The sequence below is a fragment of the Pinus tabuliformis genome, chromosome 7 (assembly GCF_031772625.1).
Source record: "Pinus tabuliformis cultivar Carrire ecotype Pingquan chromosome 7, CPIR1, whole genome shotgun sequence".
Lineage (NCBI taxonomy): Eukaryota > Viridiplantae > Streptophyta > Pinopsida > Pinales > Pinaceae > Pinus > Pinus tabuliformis.
In genome coordinates this window covers 1,120,389,295-1,120,409,998 of record NC_142293.1, presented here as the reverse complement: position 1 = coordinate 1,120,409,998, position 20,704 = coordinate 1,120,389,295, and the positions used below count along the sequence as shown (strand labels likewise).

General features: G+C 41.2%; 1 protein-coding gene across 1 annotated transcript in view; it reads left to right on the top strand.

Annotated features, from left to right (window-relative positions):
* Positions 1 to 14,359: 14,359 nt before the first annotated feature.
* Positions 14,360 to 20,704, top strand: part of LOC149251454 (uncharacterized) — a 37,518-nt gene continuing 31,173 nt past the window's right edge. The window contains exon 1 of the mRNA XM_089453892.1: positions 14,360 to 14,556. Within this exon, the coding sequence (XP_089310018.1) occupies positions 14,360 to 14,556 (197 nt within the window). The remainder of the gene's footprint in view (positions 14,557 to 20,704) is intronic.

Genomic DNA, 20,704 nt, shown 5'->3' with positions numbered 1-20,704 from the left:
TCCCGTGTCCTTTTTTGGCTTCGCGGCGCTGTTCTTTGCTTGCAACTTCGGCGGGTTGCCTTGGGCTGCCTCGCCTTGGCTTTGTCCTTTGTTCTGTGGTTTAGGGGCACCTTTCCCCTGCTTTGGATTTGTAGATCCAAAGTCTCGCTTCTTTTGTTTATACTTCTGTTCGACCTTGATGGCATATTGGTATGCTGTGTTGAGTGAGGAGATGTTCAGGAATTGTATTTCTTCCTGGATGTACTTGTGTAGGCAGCCACAGTGTTTGAGTATCAAATGCTGCTCTGTATTGCTAGGATCCACGGGAGGTCAATGGGGCAAATCCCACCATAAAGAAATGATCCAGGTGGATATTGGTGGCCACCTACCAAGTCCACTTGGACCCCCACCATTGTTTCTCTCAGCATTTTCAGTTTCCTTAATTGTAGCACAACTTACTATTTTTAGCAGTTTTTCGGGTCCTGAACTTCCAGAGCCGTTTTGAGGCCCTAAACGACATTTTTTGGGAAATCTAGGGCAACATGGGTCCATGGACCATGTATCCTCCCAAAGTGGTAGTGCTCGGATAGATCTCTCTAACGAGCTATTGTACGTGTCAAACGGAGATCGTATGCCAAAGTTACGACCCCGGGAAGTTGGTGTACCAATTTACCCAAACGGGGCCCATAGTTTGGCGTTTCATCTTCTAGGGTTAGGTTTTGGAATGTGAAGGGTTTTCCATTGCTTCTCAACAATAAATAGGCCTTCGAGCCTCATTGTAACATAGTTCAGAGGCATGTAGCTGCCACATCTCTTCTCAGAGATAAGCTCCCTAGATAGTTTATTTCCATTTCTGGTTGTAAGCATATTTCAGTATTTTACAGTAATGAAATGAAGTATTATTTCTGCTGCTATGAATCCTTGATACCCAACTTTGTGCGAAGGGTATGGAAAATATTGGTGAACTTCGGCACGTCTTGGTCCCTTCCCTGCCGCAGCGTGGTCCACTTTATGTATTCATCCTCATAGCTTCCGACAAGGTAGTACTGCTCCTTGATGGCATCCCGAAATGAATTCCAGGTGGGTGCGGCTGAAAATAGTGAGCCAGTACTTTCATCCTTCTACTCGCAGTAGGTTTCCAACCAGTCCTTGACGTGGGGGGCTGCTTTGAGAAGAGGGAAAACAATCTTTTCTCGACTCGAAAATTCATGAACAGAAAAATAACCCTCTAGCAGATTTAACCATTTATCTACGGCATCTGCGTCTATCTGACCCTCGAATATAGGGATTTCAAAATTAACTTGTACCTTAAAGGGCATGGCGTTTCCAGGGTAGCTGCTGGAAGCCGATGCATCGCTTTTGGGTAGCCGCTGAAGGATCTGGGCAAAGCTGTCCATCATCGCGTTTTGTTGTCGCTCGAGGGCTTCTTCGAGCAAGAATTTGATGGGATCTCCTACCCCCTCGTCTTTCTTCTCATCCGCCATGGGAGGCCGTCGGGATTTGCGAGGCTGGTCTTGCAAAGGTTCGACCAGTTTAAGCCCTAACTCCTTATATCCCAACCTTGTTGGGGACATGCAAAGAAAAATAGAGAAAAAGCAGACCACTCTGATACCACTGATCCAGACTTAAACAGGAACGCAACAAATTACAGAGATAACCATAAACACATATATGTAGCGGAAATAATACTTCATTTCATTACTGTAAAATACTGAAATATGCTTACAACCAGAAATGGAAATAAACTAGCTAGGGCAATGGTAGCTTATCTCTGAGAAGAGATGTGGTAGCTACATGCCTCTGAACTATGTTACAATGAGGCTCGAAGACCTATTTATTGTTGAGAAACAATGGAAAACCCTTCACATTCCAAAACCTAACCCTAGAAGATGAGACACCAAACTATGGGCCCTGTTTGGGTAAATTGGTACACCAACTTCCCGAGGTCGTAACTTTGGCATACGATCTTCGTTTGACGCGTACAATAGCTCCTCAGAAATATTGATCCGAGCACTACCACTTTGGGAGGCAACATGGGTCCATGGACCCATGTTGCCCCAGATTTCCCAAAAAACGTCGTTTAGGGCCTCAAAACGGCCCCGGAAGTTCAGGACCTGAAAAACTGCTAAAAATAGTGAGTTGTGCTACAATTAAGGAAACTGAAAATGCTGAGAGAAACAATGGTGGGGGTCCAGGTGGACTTGGCAGGTGGACTTGGTAGGTGGCCACCAATATCCACCTGGATTATCCACCTGGATCAACTTTAAACCTGGGTCAGGCCCCCTTAAGCCAACAAATAGTTCTGTTGTCGGGACTGGGATCTATCTAAGAGATGTATTATAAATGGTTCCCTACGAAGAAAGAGATTGACAAGTGGATTGATCGAAAAGTGCACGCATTCGTAGGTCAAGAGAATAGGAGCCCTAAATTGTCCAAAGAATAGTGGTTGCAGATATTTTTGTATACATATGAGACCGACGCGTTCTTCTATTTCTTCCTCAAAGAACTACACAAGTGGTTGTCTAAATTGGCTGACAGTCAAGGAAGTGGAGACTTGACGGTCCTATAGTATGGACTCCTAAGTTGGTGTGACATCTGGAAGCATCAGAAAGAAATATCGCACAGATTGTGGATCACTAGATTGATCGCATATTGGGAAGCTTTGTGACTTATTTCACGATCAATAGGAATATCAACTATAGTGAAGCGGAAGGAAGAGTTTTTAAAGGACACAAGGTAAGTATCTAAAATCATTAAAGACTGTGATTAAAATGCTATTATGTGAAAAGAGGGGTATGAAGTTACCTTGATGTTTGGGGCTACATGAAGCAAGAGATTCTTTATAAGAAACGGAGGATCCAACCCAGAATATAGTCTGCTCATTGAACCCCCTTTAAGTGACAACGAAGGGATGGTGCTGACTATGTCGTGAAGTGAAATTCAGTTGATTACATAGGGTATTCTGAGGATACCACACCCATCCACTCCACCTATGCTTTCACCCCCCCCCCCCCCAACCTCCATTTCCACCACTCAACATGGCGAACGCGATGAAGATGTTGATTTTTAAAGGAAGAGGGAGTGAAGATCCATAACTGTTTTGGTTTGTCGCAGGGGCTGTGTGGATGGTACATCAGATTACAGATGATAATATTAAGAAAGTGCAGTTGGTTATAGCCTTGCAGGATCGCACATTAACATGGTATATCAAGTATTGCACTGATAACCCCAACACAACGTTGGTGGATACCCAACTAGCTTTGAACAAGGAGTTCAATAAGCCTAAGTAAGAGGCATAGTTGGTATTTGAATTTAAGGAGATTCGATAGAAGATAGATGAGACACCTTGGGATTTTGATCAGAGATTGAAGTTCCTGATCAAGCAGGCCAATATGATAATCTTAGATTCACAACATCACAACTAGTTTATAGCATCACTCTTGCCACATTTAAGAATACCTCTGTCACAGCAGAAGATAGCAAGGTGGAACCCTTGGAGATTGTGATGAGGCTAGATGCCTTGTCTATATAGGATACAATCTTAGGGTGCAGCAGATTCAGTCACAACTGGAAAGCCTGCACTTGCAGTTGCAAAGCCTGAAGAAGGAGAAGGAAGCTCGGCTGGAGATGAGCGTTGAGGTCTAGTGTCTTAAGTGTAAGATCCATGGACATGATAAGGATCATTGCGCAGTCTATAAGAATTATATTATAGGGGGAGGGCTTGTTCCCCTGAAACTATAAAATAATGTTGGGATGAGAGCAAGAGTTGCACTATGGTGCGCTATCTATCAAGCTACATGAAAACATGTTATTGATAACTGCCACTTATTGAAGAAGTTTGTATAGACCCCTCAGTAGTTATTTTGCAATTTCTATAAGTCTGTAGGACATGATGAGCATCATTGTAGAAGTTATGAGCTGATGATGGATATGACCACTACCTATAGGATGAAGGTAGAAAATCAGCCTCAGGATCAAGGCGCAAGAGCTACGTGCGAAGGATTCTGAGGTCGAGGAACAGGAAGAGGATCTGGACCAGGACGAGGGCATGGGAAGGTAATCTACTATAATTATGGCGAAGCAGGGCACTTCATGCAAGATTATACAAATCCCATGCATCCATCATGTTAGTATTTCCAATAGTTTGACCATGTCATAGAGGAATGTTCAGTCCTTATGGAAAATATGCAAGAAAAGAAGGTGCAACCCCAGCAGCCTACGCAGAACATTCAGATGATGAGGGTTGAGCCCCATGAAGAGGATCAAAGCATAAATATTGTGCTGAGAAGTGGTATGAAGACTGATCCAGATAAAGGTAAGCAACCTGAGGAACCTAGAGAGACCTTCATGGAAGCAAAGAAGAACTCATTGAGGCCTCCACCTCAGGAAGTCATGAAAAAATCCCAGAAACTAGTGCGATGCAAGAAGTAGATCCTTCAATCCTAGCTACATTCCTAAAGACTTGTATGAAGCTTCTGTACGATCAGAAATCCGTAGAAGGATTGCAAGAGTTAATAGAAAAGTGGGCTAATAAAGAAAAGACTATGTTGAACAATGCATAGTAAGAAAGAATGGTAAGAATAAAATGTGAACAAGGCACGAGATGAGGCTAACTGCACAAATAGGTGAATATGAAATGGACCAAGTAATCTTGGCTTAGGGGTATGATGTGAATGTCCTTCCTAAGAAGATGTGGGAAAGGATGGGGGGAATTTCATTGCAGTGGTATCCTATTCAGTTACCCATGGTGAATCAACAGAAGATTATTCCAATGCGGCCCTTATATGGTGTAACGGTGGAAATTGAAGGTGCAACTGTGTTGGTTGACTTTGAGATCATTGAAATAGTGGATGATAGCAACCCATACCATGCACTACTAGGAATTGACTGGGCTATTGATATGAATTGGGTAATCAACTTGAAGAAGCGAAATATGTCATTTGAGAAGAAGTCGATCAGGGTGGTAGCACCACTAGACCCTACAAAAGGAACACGGTATACTGAACCCATTCCGACTATGTGGAAAGTGATGATGATCTAGATCAAATATACAAGATAATAGCATGAGATGAGGATTGGATCAATCCTACAGATGATGGATGAATTGCATGGGACTTGGATAGCTCCTACACCTTAGATTAAGATGAAGAGTTTGAACACTGGTAGAATCGGTTTCATGAAGTCTCTACGCTCCACTACAATATGATGACCAAATCACTGAGGTGTGTTTCTATTGAGGTAAGAAATATTATGCATTATGATGGTTTGGCTAATGTGGAACTATTTTTAGATTAATTTGAAAGAGAAGTACCGGAAGAGCATTGATTCTAGGTAGTGGAGCTGGTGCTGCATGCTACGCCTACTCGGCGGTGGGGTACGCACAAGGAGAGATTTCCTAGATGGAGAGAATACAAGAAAATGATGAAGTTGAGGATTGGGTATGCTAATACTAGAATGATAGAAAAATACAGTGGGAAGGATGATCTGTGCGATCATTTGGCACGATGGACTAAGGCCTGGGAAACATAACCACAATCAATTTTATAATGGGTGCATATTTTCTATCATACCTTAGATACAATCCCAATGAACTAGTATTTGGAGACGGAGCTTCACCATGGGACTACTGAATGGGACATTTTAAGGGAGATTTTTCTATTAACCTTTAGCTTTGAGGATGGTTTTGAGAGAATTGATGAGGCACTACAAGAAATAAAAGCAACTATATTCAGAACGCCAAAGGAACTGGTAGAATGGACACAGCCATGCACTGGAATGTTATAATGTGACTGCTAAAGAAGAAGAGGATGATCCACGGAATATTACTATTCCATAAACAGAAGGAAAATGTGAAGTCGAAGGACCGAAGGTGGTGAACCCGAATATATCAAAGCCTCTGAAAACTCGACAAGTAAACATCGGATATAAAGAAGAACCTATGTTCGTGAAGATATGAGACTATTGGGATGAAGATACAGTTGATAAGGTACCTGAGCTTCTGCGCGACTACCTGGACTTATTCCCAATGCATTTTTCAGATTTGAAAGGGATTATTGGAGATTTAGGTGTTATGAAGATCACATTGAAAAAAGATGCGAAGCCTATTAAGTAGCGACCTTATTGGCTGAATCCAAAATATAAAGAGAAGGTGTGCCAAGAACTGGATAAGATGCTAGATGCCAGTATTATTGAGCTAGTAAAAGAATCTTATTGAGTAATCCCAATGGTGGTCCAAGAAAAGAAAGAGAAAGGTGAAATCTGCATATGCGTAGATCTGCGGAAGTTGAATGATGCATGTGTGCATGATCCATTTCCAAAACCGTTTACTGATGAAGTGTTAGAAAATTTTGGTGGGCAGGAGGCGTATTCATTTACTGATGGATTTTTGGGATATCATCAAATAAAGATGTTGCCAGAATATCAAAGCAGAACAACCTTCGCGACTGAGTGGGGTTGCTTTAAATATACAATTATGCCATTCAGATTGAAGAAAGTGCCTGCAGTATTCTCCCAAGTAGTGATTGTGGTATTCAAAGAGTTTATTCATAAGTTCCTAGAGGTATATTTTGATGATTGGACCGTGTTTGGGTTGGTGAAGTGCCATGTTGCGAGTCTGTGCCTCATGCTAGATACATGTCGAAGGTATCAGATTGTGCTAAACTTGAAGAAGTGTATATTCTATGTGCCCTTTGGGATTTTGCTCGACCATGTTGTATGTAAGCAGGGATTGATGGTGGACCCTGTGAAGATTGTCCTAATTGTGAATTTGGAAGCACCTAGGAACGTGAAACAACTGTGCGCAACATTGGGACACACTGGCTATTACAAGAAGTTTATCAAGGTGTATGCCCAGATAACTACGGCGATGGAAAACTTGTTAAAGAAAGATGTGATGTTTTGTTAAGATGAAGACTATCAGTGCATCTTGGATGTCTTAAAGGAGAAAATGGTGATAACACCTATTTTAGTGTTTTCGGACTGGAAGAAGGAATTCCATGTGCATGTAGATGCCTCTTGCATTGTGCTAGGAGTAGTATTAACACAAACAGGTGAGGGAGAGATTGATCATCTGATAGCTTTCATGAGCAGGAAGTTATTCAAAACTGAGAAGAATTATTCCACTACAGAGTGCGAAGGGTTGGCAATGGTCTATGCTCTACAAAATTTTAGGCACTATTTGTTAGGTGGACACTTTAAAATGTATACAGATCACTTTGCGCTGAAGTACCTAGTCAATAAGCCTATGTTGGGGGGGAATATATGTTGATGGTTACTATTATTCTAGGAATATGACTTTGAAGTGATTGTGAAGCTTGGAAGGTTGAATGTAGGACCAGACCATCTATCCAGGATTGAAACAGGTGAGGAACCAAGTAGTTTGGAGGAAGGACTATCAGATGCACAACTCTTTGTGGTGCGTGTCGCAAATGATCATTTTGCTGATATCATTCACTTTTTAACAATGGGAATAACTCTAGAAGATTATTCCACTCAACAGAAGAAGGATTTAGTAGTTCGCGCTGTGGATTTTTCAGTAATTGTGGGTCATTTGTATAAGATGGGAACATATGAGATATTGCGAAGGTATAGTCCGGAGTTTGAACACACTAGTATCCTAGCTGAAGCCCATGGAGGAGTAGAAGGAGGTCACTATGCAGGGAAAGTGACTACGCAAAAGTTCTTACACGCTGGGCTATGGTGACCAACATTACACAAGGATTCTAAGGCATACTGCAAGGCATGCGATGCTTGCCAAAGGATGGGGAAGCCTTCGCGAAGGGATGAATTACCTTTAAATCCTCAAGTTTCATTGTAGGTATTTGATAAGTGGGACATTGACTTTATAGGTCCAATACAACCACCAGGTAAGAAGACGGGTGCGCGATACATCATTACTACAACAGAATACTTAACCAAATGGGCAGAAGTGCAACTAGTGAAGGATTGTATAGTGGCCATTGCTGTGAAGTTTTTGTTTGAATATGTCCTAACGAGGTTTGGATTCCTTAAGATTTTGATGAGTGATAGGGGTATGAATTTTTGGAATGAAACGATAAGCGCAATGCTCAAAAAAATTCAGGTGTATCATCAGAAGAGCACACCCTTTCACCCACAGACGAATGGAATGGTGGAAGCTTTTAACAAGTTTTTGGATCATGCATTGACAAAGGTTTGCAATGCACAGAGGAATGACTAGGACATGTGCGTACTTGTTGTGTTATGAGCTTATAGGATGACCTGCAAGAAGTTGATAGGGCAAACGTTGTTTAGGTTGGTCTATGGAATTGAAGCAGTAATTCCTATGGAATATATTGTGCCAAGCTTACATATTGCAACATTGATAGGGATGGCGGATCGCGAGACCTTGGAGGAATGGATCGCACAGATCATGGAGTTAGAAGAAGACTGATTCCTTGCAGTATTTCACCAACAAGTGCAAAAGGAACGTGAGAAGGCATGGCATGATCGACATATTAAGTTGCACATGTTCAAGATAAATGATTTAGTGTTGTTATATGAAAGCAAGTTCACGAAATTTCCAGGAAAGTTTCAAATGCACTGGTTGGGGCCATACATTATCAAGGATATCATGGATGGTGGCATAGTTCATCTTGCGAAGCTGAATGGGGAACCATTCCCTGGAAAAGTGAACAGAGTTAGGCTAAAGCTATACACAGGTGATCCTTCCCTCGTGCAATGACTATATGGAAGTAGGATAGTCTTAGTAATATAGGAACTTGCAAGGGATTGCGGGACTATAAGCTATGTTGCCTGACTAAGTGAAGAACGTGGTAGGAAGGTTGCACGATGGATGACAAGAGTGCGACAGGTGAAGTTCCGTTGGATGAGTTGCACCATGGAGGATGGTGTCACATAGATGGGTCCAGAAATAGTCATTGGAGTTACTATTCATGAATTGATGGCCAAAAAGCAGTTAAGAGGAGCAGTTAGGCACTATTTATGGTGAATATCTTTGGATATCTGCCACCAAAGATGCATTTATGATCAGAATTTGGGGGGAACGATTAGTTTTGAATTCTATAAATTGAGCATGTTGGTTCGCCGAAGAACACTTTGCAATCTGAGAGTTTTCTGGGTGATTTTATTCTTGAAGCTTATGAGTCGTCAATTCTAGGAGGAATTCATGATGCACCCCTCATTAGCCCGAGAATTGTTCATAGAACGAATGACTGCTACAAACCCCACCGAAGCCGTAAGTTCTGACACTGTTGTTTCTAATGCGACAAGCCCTGAAATTTCAAGTATGGAAGCTACAACCCATCTTCCTACCATGCCAAGGTTGCCTAGGCTGAAGCAATTAGCTACAAAGGGCAGGCAGAAGAAGCCGATTTCATTCATACAATCACCAAGGAAGAATCTAGAGGTGCGGCAAAAGGAGAAAACAGATAAATAGTCGGAGAAAGTGGTTGATTTGGAGGAGGAGGAATACCAAGGTGTGGATGCGTTGGATGGGGAGGAAACCGAGCCCATCACATGGCTCCCGGCATATATCCAACCACGGAAGGGAAAAACCAAAGTCACCAAGGACCTAGATTCTGATAAATTCATAGTTTCGACACCATTGTTGCTTGAGCAGGTGGAGTTTGAAGGAACCACACTAGCATGCATTCCTATGCTAGAAAAGGAGGACTGGGACCTTTGGGACCATGAGAGGTTCCCATATTTTGAAACTAGAAAGTACATGACGAAGATATACTATGCAGAGACTAGGGTTACATGGTTAGAGCCCATGAAGTGGGTCAGAGGTGTTGAGCAAGCGGGGTTGTTGCACATGCTCTACGTACTGCATTTTCATAGGTCAACTATCAACACGGTGTGTGTGTGTGCCATCTCCTCGTGCAGGTGCACAATGGGTGCTTATGGCTTGGGGAGCCCATCCCGATTACAAACATGTTAATTCATTGGATCACAAAGCTGCCCTACAAAGGGGTGGACCCTGCCAAGGAGTTTGGAGGGAAAAGTGGAGAGAAAGAGTTAGCAGACAAGATGAAGGTCGAATATGGGCTCATTAAGAAGTCGTGCAAATATTCTATCCACTCTATTCATGACTAGGTAGTGCAGTTCATCGCCCACACTCTTGCAGAAAAACTATGAGGAAATGTCACGTGGATGAAGTTCCAGTGCCGGTAGTATCACTAGCAGCCTAGTGCATGAATGGAGTTCAATACAATTGGGAAAAGTATCTATGCAAGGAGTTCCTCGGGGACTGCTGGGAAGCTTAGGAAGAGAGCAAGACCTTCCATTATGCATGGTTTTTATTGTCTATTGTTTTAGTAACTTGGAGATTACCAGAGGATAGTTAGTTTCCCCCGCAGCTGGAAGATTTGCTCGAGGCAGCGAGGTTTGCTTCGCTATGGGAAACAAAGGATCTGGAAAGGATCAAGCAGTCGAAAATTTTTGGATCTTGATGGAGATGGACCTTCGAACTTTTATCAATTAGAGGCCGAGGTTGTCCCCAACCTTGTTTGCACAATTAATGACCTTCGCGGAGTTCAAGGCCAAATTCCAAAATGTTTCCATCAGAGCGCAAAAGGACCTAAAGCACATATGGCACAAGATGTCGTATTTGGTATATAAGACAGATGTGCAGGAGATCATGGGGACTTGGCTAGCAGAGTGGTGCAAACCCACGGAGCTTGGTGTGGGTACAAGTGAAGGTGCAAATATCTTTGTTGGGCAGTCAACCGCTACGCAGAAGCATAAGGAAGTAGCTCAAAAGGTAGTGTGAGCTCTTGCTAAGCAGAAGAAGCAGGAAGCTACTACTAAGGCAACTTTTGAGAAAGAACGTTCTGCCAAAGAATAGGTGAGAAAGAACACCTGGATACAGAAGAAGTTGAAAAGTCAGCTTCACAGCACATGGATGATCAGGATCTTTTAAATAAGGAAGGAGGTGGTGGGGAGGAGAAGAGAACTCCTTTCACCTTGAAAAAATGTGGAAAAGAGTAGATTGGTGGACAACGAAAAAACATAAGTCTAAGAAGCAGACGCACATTGACTTGATGGTGCTTACAGAAGGCGATCTCGATGAGATCAGTGATAGGTTCCGCGATACCACAAAAAAGTTGTGGCAGCAGTTTGAGCAACAGTATATGCAGACACTAAGGAGTGTCCAAAAGGATTTGCATGAGATGTAGATCCAGACCAATAGGATTCAGGAAAGCATCGGGCAAGCGAGTGGGGTGCAAGCGAGCCTGACACAAGAAACTAGAACAGTTGCAGATCTCGAATAGACTCTGGACCTTAGAGTCATACAATTACCGGAAGGGTCTGTTTGCACAGAGTCAGATGAGGATCACATTGTGCTAGTTATAGTGAAGGACATGGGAATTAACTTGGCTATGCTATCACTTCAAACCCTCCATGTGCTACATTAGGGGGTTTCAGATGAACTAAGGATCAGAGAGCAGCGCATCCTCAAAGTCGTAAGTGAGTTCAAAGTGAACAATGAATAGATGTTCGCGGAGAAAGAACAGGTGTTGAAGGAAAAGGAGGAGATGTAGACACGGAGTCAGAGCCTGGAGACAACCATAGAGCAGGCCTGCAAGTCAATTTCAGAATTGAACATCCCAGAGGATGTCGTAGCTTCAGCAAAAGTAAGGAAATTGGCTGTTGCGGTACATGCATCAAAGGACGAGATTGGTAGGGTCACTTTTCATTTCCAAATGAATATATTAGCAATGCAGTTGAAGTTGTAGCCAATGACTCCACCAGAGCTTTGGGAGCAATGCGGAGCAACAATCAAGGAGAATATGAACACATTGGATACCGCAGTCACAGACTATGCAATGATGTTCGACCAAGTAATGGAATTATGGAAAAATCTACAGGAGGACCCGAATTTGTAGAGGTTGAACACTGATGTCAGAGAGACACATCAGAAGTATGATGAGGTCTAAGCGACTACGTACACTTTGGTGCCAACGCAATGCCTCGCGAAGTTACAGGAAGGAAAGCAGTTGTAAGCATAGATGGAAGAATTGCAAAGGAAAGAGTCCCTTTTAGAGGCCATATTATAGTCGTCGCTAAAGGAAGCCTACCAGCTTACTTTTTCACTCCAAGAAAAGCTAAAGGTGTTGTATCAGACACGTAGGAAAATTCACCTAGTAGTGGAAGGCCCAACAAAAAAGAAGTTAATAGAAGAAGTACAGTAGGCTGCGACAAAGAGCGTTGCTAAAGTTGAAGTATTATAGGTTGAGCTAGGTGGTCTTTGTAGCAAGGTCGAGGCACCAGCTGAGTGACTCAAGGGAAAGTCACCATATTTGTGTTTGGATCCTGTTGGGATAGGGTCCCCAGGGTTATTTTTGGGGTTAAGTTAACCCAAATTTTGTAAAAGTTCTGTAAAAATATGTAAAGTCTCTACGAAATGTGGATGCGGAGTGCACAACTAGATATGAGTCAAAGGGGTTTAACCCATTGTTTTGGATAATTAAATAGGTTAGTTTTGAGACTAACCCATGGTCCATAGACCATGGTATTGTAATGAAGAATGCTATATATTTGAGTCATAGCGAGACTAGAAGGGTAACTAATGGTAGAAAAGGACAAGTCAAGATAGAGATTGTTTTGGGCGAGGGCCAAGGTAGGAAGGCTTTGCTTCCTGTACTTAGGTGAAAGGGGAAGGCTTCTGCAGCTGAGTGCGTAGGAGGACTTGGTAAATCCATAGCTGAGTGTGTGGACCCCTGCAGCTGAGTGCGCAGGGTGAGAGATCCTGTAATCTGAACATTGAAGATGAATAAAGACTGATTTTGAAGAATTATCTTCCAATATGAGCATTATTTTTTATTTTGTCTATGTTATGATCTGTCACTTTATAACATGTTTTCTATGGAATAATGAATAAATGTTTTGTGAAACTAATGAATCTACCTTATTTATGCATGACTTAAATAATTAACTATTTCCCCAAAGTTAAGTGTTATTTTTCTTATGATTTATGATGAATTGGGTAGATCTACACGAAGGAAGATCTAGGGTTATTTATTAATGTGTGAAAGTGGATTACTTGCCTATTTAGGGTCCACAAGGACTGATCGTAGACCTTCATGAAGGTCTAGAAGCTATCCTCTTAGGATTGCAGTAGTGAGCCATAGAAGACTATCGATTTGAATGAACGCAGATCTATGCTATAAAAGCTTAAGACTGTTTATCACACTGTCTCTCGATGCAAAAACCTGGTTCTACCATCCCTCAATACTACTTTGAGTGATACTGAAGCCTGCATTATGCAGGTTGTTGCCGAAAGGGCCAACAGTTAGGTTTTTTTTGCTTGGGGTGAACAACTCTGAACCTAGGTCAGGCCCCCTTAAGCCAACAAGGAATAAGGCACCATGGCCTACACTTCCTTTGCGGATTTAGTTATACAAGATCCATACCTTGAAGGACGTGGATGTCGAGGCTGAGGACTTGAAGAATTTTGGGTTCAGCACCAAGAGTTTCAATCCGTATGACCCCCACTGCATATGCAAGAACTACTGTGTGAAGGTGTATTACCCATGGATCCACAAAGCATGTCATCTCCCAGAGGAAGATCCTTGGAGGTATTGTTATAACTCCTCTAGGCTCAATGAACCAGTCAACATGGTTGTAGAATGAAAAGTAGCACTGCAGGCAGTAGCACCATAAGAGGAAACAACAATAGCAGTGGTGAGAAGAAAATTGACACAAGAAAAAGGTAAGAGGAAGATTGTCGAGGGTGCAGAGGCTCAACAATGATACAAGTTTAGAGAATAACCTCTTGTTGAGAGAGTAGCATTGAAGATAGAGGCAAAGAGGCGACAGTGTGAAAGGAGAGTATAACGGAAGAAGAGAGATAAGAAAAGGATAAAATATGTAAAGAGGAAGTTGCAGGAAACAAAAAATAAGTTGAAAGAAAGGCAAGAGCTCAGGAGGAGAGAAAGGGAAGAAATTCAGAAACTGGAATAAGAGAAAAGGCAAGGTGTACTAACAAAGAAAACTACACCCCATAAAGGTTAAGATAGAATACTAGCCAATAGATGAAGAAGAGGGTGAGAAGGTGGAGGTTCAGTAATCTACTCATCAATTTGAGAAGATAATTGAGGCAATGGAAATGGAGATGGAACAGAAGTGATAGGACCAATACACCGATCTCATGCCAAGAGCATATGGCATCGCACCATTGTCTCTGCAACCTCCAGAATCACAACCAGTACTGAGTGAGCAAGGAGAGGTTGTTCTTCTTAATGATGATCCAGAGACAAATGTTTATAATCTGTCATTCGACCAGTCATAGCACAATATTGTACATGCACATAGAAATCAGCTCCCAGATGATCAAAAATCACATGCGCATATAGAAGAAAGGGTGATTGTATTAGATGTTAGAAGACATCCAACTTCCATGACCAAGGTTTCTCAGGCTTATGCAGAAGACACGAGTTCGATGGTCAAGTTCTTGATAGCAAAGAATGATCAGATGACGAAGGAATTGCAAGAGGTCAGGCAGAGAATAGAGAAGTTTGCAGGATCTGTTATGGCAGATATGAGGAAAGAAATACTTGCGGAGATATCAAATTTGCAGACAACCATGCAGACGATGTATATAATATTTGTCACCCTGCACAAAGTGGTTGTCCATCTTATGGGTTTTAGTATCAGCGCACAAAGATAACCCAAACACTCAAAGACATCCACGCTACCATTGTGAATGTACAGGAATGGAAAATGAGGTACAAGGGGGCCCTGCTTTACTTGTACAAGATGATGAAGCCACAGGAAGAGCTAAACAAAGCATGGATTCAAATGTTAATCTGGAATTATGAGCAACTACCTCCACCCATCACCAGCATTGATGCTTCCTATGCACGGTTGTATAGGAGTCTGGATTTCATAGTGAGGACACACAAGATCCCTTCCATCAAAACCCTCATTCAAGCCATGAGGAAGAACCAAGTCATGCTAGAGGTTGATGGGTACATAGAGAATTTGATGTGTGAAGTCCCCAGTGATGACTTGCAGCTAAGCATAGAGAATATGTAGAAGTACATCGTTGGTATAGCCACACTCGGGACAGTGTTGTGCATGCTTCAAGATGAGATGGAAAGAGGTTTTAGAACCATATACCCAAAGGCCATGGAGGTGAGAATCTGTTTTGATAAAGACATCACCAAACAATATGGGGACACGATAGCATAGTACCAAGCTTGGTATCAGTTTGTCACCAAAGATCACTATGAGGAGGTTACCAAGTTGATATTTCCCTAAGACCTCGAGTTATTGTTTGTCTTATTAGGTTGACTCAAGCCTATTTTGTCCCACATGGGTATATGTGGAAATTGTATTATTGTAAATATGTTGTAAGTGAAATTCCAAGTGTCACTACTAGAATGTGAACTATCACTATGTAATGTGAAGAGTCATGAGGATAGCCCAAGAGTCATAGGGAAATGTTAAGGGTCACCCCACCCTTTGCTATATATAGAACCTCATAACTCATAGTATAGGCTTGTGGGAGCCAATATTTTGGCTAGGCATTGCTTAGAGAAGGCTTGGAGAGTATTGTGACGAGCCTTGGCTTCTCCATGACATAGAGTGAGTACATCTCTTTGGAGGAGCACACGGTGTTGACTGTAGTGTTCCACTATTGGGCCTAGTGGTTTTCAATGGTGTATGTATGGATGGAACTTTCACTTAATATATATATATATATAACTGAGCCAACAAGTTTTCATGCATATGTTGCTATTGCAGTTCGACTATTCTGGTTAGTTTCGCAAGGTATGTTATTTAACTTACGCATTTGTGTGTGAACTATTTTGTATGTGATTATATGAATCTTTTTGGAGATGTGTTGTTGTGTTAACCAATCACTTCGGATTGTGGAATATTCTGCTTCCAGCCTGTGATGTCATTCAACTCGTGTGTTCCTTTTAGGTTGTGTACTATTACAAGCTTCTAAGGGACACCCTTCCTTTTCCCCTCTGTGTGTTAGAACCCCCCATGCATCTCACTTGACTCACTAAAAGGTCACAGACTTACTTCCGAAAAAGTTATCATACTTACCTCTGTGTGCTACTGTAGTCAAGTCACTATTGTACTACCCACTACTAGGACTCTTACTCCAAATGGTCTGAGGTCTAGTTGGGAATTCTTACTGTGGATATCCCTTGACATGTTGGTGGGTCTAGTACCATCAAAATTTCTGGTGCTAGAAGGAGGGCTAGATGACAATCTGAGCCTTCAAAATATGTTCTAAATCTCTACACATCATTCATGACTTACATTACAATCATACCTCTGACATGTTTTTCTCATGCAGATTATTTCGAAGTGTTAGAGGACGTTCTTGATGACTTGTCACATTTTAAATATGACGGTGAAGGCGAAGAAGCCCTACTAAGGCACAAAGTTCCCTTCACATGCTTTTGTCATAGGAATGAAGTCCCCTTGGACAACATTTCCTGTAGGATTTTCTCTTACACATTCAAAAGGCACGTACAACAATGGTGTCACACATTGCCCGTAGCCTCCATTCACTCTTTCGATCACATGATCAGAGAGTTAGGTCATTATTTATATCATTATGACTATAAAGCACTCGATAAAAATATTATAGAATTAAGGAAAGCACCTGATGAATCCATTGCACTATTCTGGGATCGCCTCTGTAATATTGCTTTTCAAATCCCCAAAGATGAAGTTGATTGAAAATTTCTCAAGGAAAGGTTTTAGTATCTTCTTCACATATCTGAAAATCCTCTTTGCACTCCTCCCAACATACCTTGGTGTTAGAGCTACCAAATATAAGACAGACAAGGTTGTTGTCACAGGTAACCCACCGTCTGCTCCTCATCAAAGAGCTCTAGCTCCACAGGACGAGGTGCGATAAGTTGTGAATCCATCTATTGAACCATCACCTCCTTACACCCCACTTGGTATAGATTTTTACATAGCTTTGGACTGCGAGCCTATTGGTTGTCACATGGACTTGTTTTATCAATCTCATTCCTCGTGTTTTGTTGATCCTTTGAGTTTTGGTGTCTTGTGTTCATCCATTCCATACTGTTCATGTGATGTTCATGAGGATCATGTTATTGACGGAGTTGGTGTTGGGCAACCAAGTTGCGCTGTCATTTTTTATGAGTATGTGTGGGAATCTGAAGAATAACTTGCAGTGAAGGATGACCTCCTTCTATCCACACCTCGTCCACTCTATCCTGACATATTTCATGATCTCTCCATTTCTTATTTGTCTTGTGAAAATTCATTCCCAGATGTTTCCACTTCTGATCATTCACGGGATGCACAGGATGTCAGTCCATCATTTGATTGCGGTCAATCCATCATCTTTTCTTTCTATAAATTTGGATGTTGAAAAATTTTGTTTCTCATCAACCCATCTGTACGATTCATCAGATCATGAGGATGCCAATGTACATCTCAAATTTTCTGATCATGGCTATCGTGATCTCTTTACTCCTTCATTTGATCATGATGTTGATTCACTTGATGTTGATCTTTCCAAGCCATCGGTCTTTGATGATCTACCCACTAATGAAGTGGAAACCCCTCAAGCTATCGAGGCACTTCAGCCTGAGTTGATGGTTATGTCAGGTTCTCACAACCTTGAGGTCAGTTCCACTCCCAATCAAAAATATATTGAAACACCCTAGGCTCCTCATCACTCTCTTGTTTACATTGAAAATCAATCTGATCCATAGATTTCACTTCCTCCACTAGAATCACACGATCATATCGCTGATTCATTGGAGGAGTCATACGTAGAAATTCATGTTGCAAAGCAAAATTTGTCTTCTTTCTGCATGTTTTCTCATATGTCAAGGTCAAAAGAGTGTGTATGTTTTGTTTTATGCATATAGTGTGTTACCACACCATGGTACATCCACAGAGCATTTGTCTTGTGCTTTTACTTTTTTCTTTTCTGTGGACGCATTCAAACTTCGAGTGTGTTGGTTTTCATTGGTCTATCTTTCTTGTGTCTTGGTTTTCTTGAACATATTTCTTGATGACCATGCCTTCACTTACATAGGCCCCCCAATGCACTGATGGCTGCATTGGAAATATCACTTCACACGAGTAGGCCCATGCACTGTTTAGCTTAGGAGTAGGAGACGTGTTTGCTTTCTTGTTTACTTTTCTTTCTTCTTTTATTTCCTTTCATCTTTGCTTTTGTTACTTGTTTTGGGTTCATTTTACTTTTGTCCTTCACTTGTACATTTTCTCGTTATGCACCTGTAGGTTTAGTTTCACATGAAACCATATTTGGCTCTTGAGACAAGCAGGGTGAGGTACAAGAGGACTTATATAGCTATCAACATTTGGATATTGTTGGTCAATAATTGTCACTGATGAAATATAACTTTCTTAATGGAAATTTATTTGATGACATATGATGTCATGGTTGGAAGTCACCAAGGATGATGCATGGTGGATGACATGAATTCCACCATGATCACATGGAAAACTTAGATGGAACACCATGATGAGGAACATTATGATGAGGAACTTGGAGTCATGCTGATGACACACTATGATGATGTTGTGTTCACAAAAAAATTATGCACAGTCAACAAAACAATTAAAACTGGAAACCTTGAAGGAATCCTATATAATTGAACCCTAGACCTTTTGAAAGAGGATCATTTCCCCTTTCCAATGAGCCCTCACACACCTCCAAACTCCTGGTGGTTAGAGAAAAATCAAATTTTTAAGATAAAATGTAATTATTCAGTTGTGGAGTCAACATATACTTAATCGCTCAGGTCAGCCTGCCTATAGGAGTGATGTCTTTTCACATTAGCACTGAAATCATTATGTATATGAGTACTCAGACATCATTTTTCACGATCAAGCATTCGGTTGAAATACATAGTAGGATTATTTATGTTCACAACTTGTGAACATCCAAGAAAGAAGCCTAAAGGAACCTCACAATTTTTCACCTCGGATATTATACACAGTGATAACCAAACTAATGAATGAATACTTGGTTTAACTCTCTCATTACATAGGTTCTTAGTTTAACCATATCATTTTGACTATCTCATTACATAAATTTTTGTTTGGACTGCCTCATTATAGGGTTTCTTGAACTACTTGTCTTGCTGCCTCTTGTTATCACCCAGGTTGTTCCCTATGACTCCCAAGGGAATACGGCCGAGGTAACCACTAACCAATCTTTTGATTACAGTTTCTAGCCAAACTGAAATCAGAGAGGGCTCTCTCTTTATGATTTGTCTCTGTTATGAGGGTATTTTAGGCTAGCTATTATGCTCAAGTTTTTGGTTTATGTTTTGGTTGAAGGACTTCTTTCAGTGCTTTAAGATGTAGTGTTCAGAGAGTAGTATATCATTGGGCAATGGAGTCTAGAGCTGTGAACTGTTTTGAAATGCTGGAGTGATGATGTTCAGACTGCAGGGCCTATTGGGTATCTCAAACAAACAAAATTTAAACTTAAGTGGTGATGTATGGTCAGCCAACAGAAAGCAATTAAGAATTCTCCATTAAGCTGGTGATGTGAAAGTGAAACATGTTGCTCAGGAGCAAACTTGAATTCCTGAAACAAAGGTCACTGTGAAAGATATATTCTGAAAGTGCAGCAATTAAGAATTACACTTATCAAGATTATAGCTGAAGAAAACATTCATTAACAACATAGATTGAACTCAGGGTATTGTATGAATAAATCCTGAAGGTTATTCTTTTTCTTTGTTGCTAAACACTTAGAAATTAGAAATATATATGGATTGTAATAGATTGAAACACATAACAAAGAGAGTTACAGAAAACTTATTGTATTGTGAGGTACACAGGAATCCTGCAGTTTTCAACAAACACCAGAACGCATTCAACACTCCAGAACTTTGACAAATTCCATCACTTTGTTTATTAAACTCTGAAAAGATTACATCATAAGAACTTCTTCGAGAGAAATCAACAACAACCCCTGCAAGCTTGTGCGAGGGGCAAATATATACAATCGGTTGTACAAAATATCTGAGTGCTAAGTTATCTCAGAAATGAATATGTTCACCAACTTTTCAAGATATTTAGATAAGAAAGTTATTACATCATTGAATACAAAGTAAATGCATCTTTATGTCTGTCAGAAGATATTTTGGCCTTTGGAGGCCACTGAGTCGGTTGGAGTGATCTGCATTAATGCTGAGAAATGCACTTTTGGAGCTGCTCTGCTGTAGCTTCTCAGCCTGGACACCTGTAGCTTCTCACCTTGCTTTGTTGGCCGTAAGTTCTGCTGACTTGGCTCATCTTTCATCTTTAACGCATGCTGATTCTTTTAAACTGTCCTGTGTATGACAATTTGTATTTTCCATGAACAAAATTTATTGAATGGCTTCCTGTTTATAAAATCATCTGTATTGCCTTAGTCCACCATTCTTGGGTAGGTAGTTGATGCCTGAGAATTGCATCCATAGTCTCCTCTGCTTTTGTATATTTATAAAAATTGGGAGGCACTTCAAAAAGGTGTGTAATTTCATTCATTATAAAAAATAAACTTTCTACTCTGTTGTAGAGAGTCTGTCCTGTGGCTGGCCCTGTTTCCTCTGAGGTGCTGGGCTTCTCGTTGATCTGACTTGTGGCAAATGTATTGACCCTCTTGGCATACTGCTCGTGTGTGAATAGTCTCCCTGCGCTATTCAGTAAGCTAGGGAGCCCTCTGTTTTGTAATACCTGAAATTTCTCCATAAACCTGTTTACCTCAGTC